Here is a 2,394-nt window from a genome sequence, read left to right as displayed (position 1 = left end):
AGGTGAAAAAGACCCTTTTTACTACTTGACATTTACCCCACCTATGATAAAGATATGTATTCCATCGTGTAGGCTTGCCGATAATTGAAGCACTACATTCTAGAGAAGGATAAGTACTACATGAATGGTAAGTAAAATAACAACCTCGGTATAAGTACAAGACAATATTATTGATATTTTATCCTCATCATATTATAATTAATAACAATAAATAAATACACACCTAAAATGAAAAATTCTAAATATAAAACAATAATATTAAATATACATAAAATAAAATGAATTGAAAATACTATTATCATTATTATTATTATTATTATTATTATTATTATTATTATTATTATTATAATAATAATAATAATAATATTATTATTATTATATTATTATTATTAAATTGTGTTAAGTACTAATAGATTTATTAAAAACCCTTAAATTACTCAACTAACTAAATCTATATAAATAGACTTTATATAATTTAAATAAAACATTCTTACATAAAGCATTGCCATGCCAAGTTGTTGACCGGTAAAATTTATATTAAATAATTATATTGCGAATTAAAAAATTATATATTTTCATATTACCAATAAATAACATAGTTTATCAATTAACTCCCTTTCTGGTCGGTTTGAAATTAGGTTTCCCAACATCCACACTATATATTTGACCGCACTTTTATATTTTGAGGTACCGTCCTCCATATTGTTTACTTCTTTGTGTGTGGTAAAGCTTTGGGTAAACTCGATCGATCAGGAAATCAGTGTGTATAGGGTGCCCTAATGGACGCTATTCCGATGGATGTCGTTCGGCAGTGTTTGCTAAGGATGCCTTATACATCACACGATACGTTGAAAGCTGTGTCCAATAGCTGGGAGGCTATGGTCCGTAGCCCTACGTTCTATGCTGGCAGGAAGAAATGTGGGACGAGCGAGCAGCTTATTTGCCTGGTTCAAAGAGATATCAGGAATCACAGAGATATGAACCCTGTCCTTGTAGTAACGGTATACGACCCTGTGAACAGCACCTGGCAAAGGCTACCTCCAATTGATGATCCCCACAATACTGAAATACCAATATGGTGTCAGTGCGTAGCTGTGAATCGGAAGCTACTTCTCATAGGCGGATTCCAACCGTCCAATGAAAGTTTTACGAAGAGTATTTATATTTACGACTTTGAGTCCGCGAGATGCGCCGCGGAGCTGACATCCCCACAGCTCGATCATTCTTTGCCTGCTCTGTCTCTTCTTCCACCGGACTTGTTTACGCCCCTTGCAGCTGCAGAAGCATATGACGTGGTGAAAGACAAGTGGACAATTTTGCCTCCTATGATCGAACCCCACGGCCATGGATGCCGCGGTGTGTTCGTGGATGGTAAATTCATGGTGTTACGCGAAGGCCAACCTGCAGAAGTTTTCGATCCGAGTGAGGGAACGTGGAAAATGAGGGCACATTGGTGGAATTTCGTGGAAGAAGTATGGAGAAGTTGTGTGATTTCATCTTCTTCTTCGGAGTTGCACGTGTTCACCGAACAACAGGTGGAGAGGTACGATGTTGAGAAGGACGTTTGGAGTGTTGTAGCTACTCTTCCGAATCCCCACCATCTGGAGCTTTTTACATGCGCTACATTGTGGTGTGACCAAATTTTTGTAAGCGGAGTGGGCGAGCGACCGCGTTCCAACCCAGAAAAACACATCTCTTATCTGTTCAATATGTCAACCAGGCAGTTCATGGAACTTCACCGTGATTGTGGGGAGGACTTTGCGGGCATGATCCTATCTGCAGCGACCGTGGAGATTTGAAAGTAATTTTTAGATGCGCGCCCAATTTAATCATTGTGTTGCGTTCAATTCTATATCAGTTATTGCTTAGTCCGGCTAGTACAAGAAATGGTCTTTTTTTGTGTTTTTCCGTTGTCAATTTTGTTCAAAACTTCTGTATGAAATTTTAAAAGTGGTTTAGTTTGTAAAGATTGAATAAGAGATGTTGAGAGTGTTGAATTTATTTATTATTTCAAAAAAAATATCCTGTAGTATAGAATTAAAGAGTCTTGTTTTAATAATTTTTTGTTTTTTTACGATTGTGAAGTTTTTTTTCAAATTCCCCTCAGAGAGTCTTGTTTTTTTTTACACTATTGGAAATACCTTAAATTGCATTCTTAGGAAGATAACCCATATCCTCATTTAGCAAACAATTTTGAATCTAGGCCTTAATATCTCAGAGAGCTATATTGTTTTTTTTTTAATTTCCAAATATACAAGTCATTGTTGTTGCTACTATGTCCTCAGATTTTTATGGAATTGAAATAGATGAAATTCTAATATAATGTGGTCTTAAGACCACCGAACATCCTTTATGGATTGAATGTATATAGAATATTTTAGCTATTGGGAACTT

The 2,394-nt window shown here is 35.7% G+C and overlaps 1 protein-coding gene across 1 annotated transcript; it reads left to right on the top strand.

Moving 5' to 3' along the window:
- The first annotated feature begins 779 nt into the window (after window positions 1–779).
- Window positions 780–1,799, top strand: LOC149242713 (F-box/kelch-repeat protein At2g44130-like). The gene has a single exon (XM_089370960.1). It carries the CDS (start codon window positions 780–782, stop codon window positions 1,797–1,799), a length of 1,020 nt encoding a protein of 339 aa, XP_089227086.1.
- Window positions 1,800–2,394: the final 595 nt, after the last annotated feature.

Source organism: Pinus tabuliformis, chromosome 8 (genome assembly GCF_031772625.1).
Source record: "Pinus tabuliformis cultivar Carrire ecotype Pingquan chromosome 8, CPIR1, whole genome shotgun sequence".
In the NCBI taxonomy this organism is placed as follows: domain Eukaryota; kingdom Viridiplantae; phylum Streptophyta; class Pinopsida; order Pinales; family Pinaceae; genus Pinus; species Pinus tabuliformis.
The sequence above is the reverse complement of the archived record's forward strand: the minus strand, read 5'-3'. Positions and strand labels throughout refer to the sequence as shown.

Excerpts from the sequence above, each read along its gene's own strand:
- LOC149242713 (XM_089370960.1), top strand. The coding sequence starts at position 780 with ATGGACGCTATTCCGATGGATGTCGTTCGGCAGTGTTTGCTAAGGATG.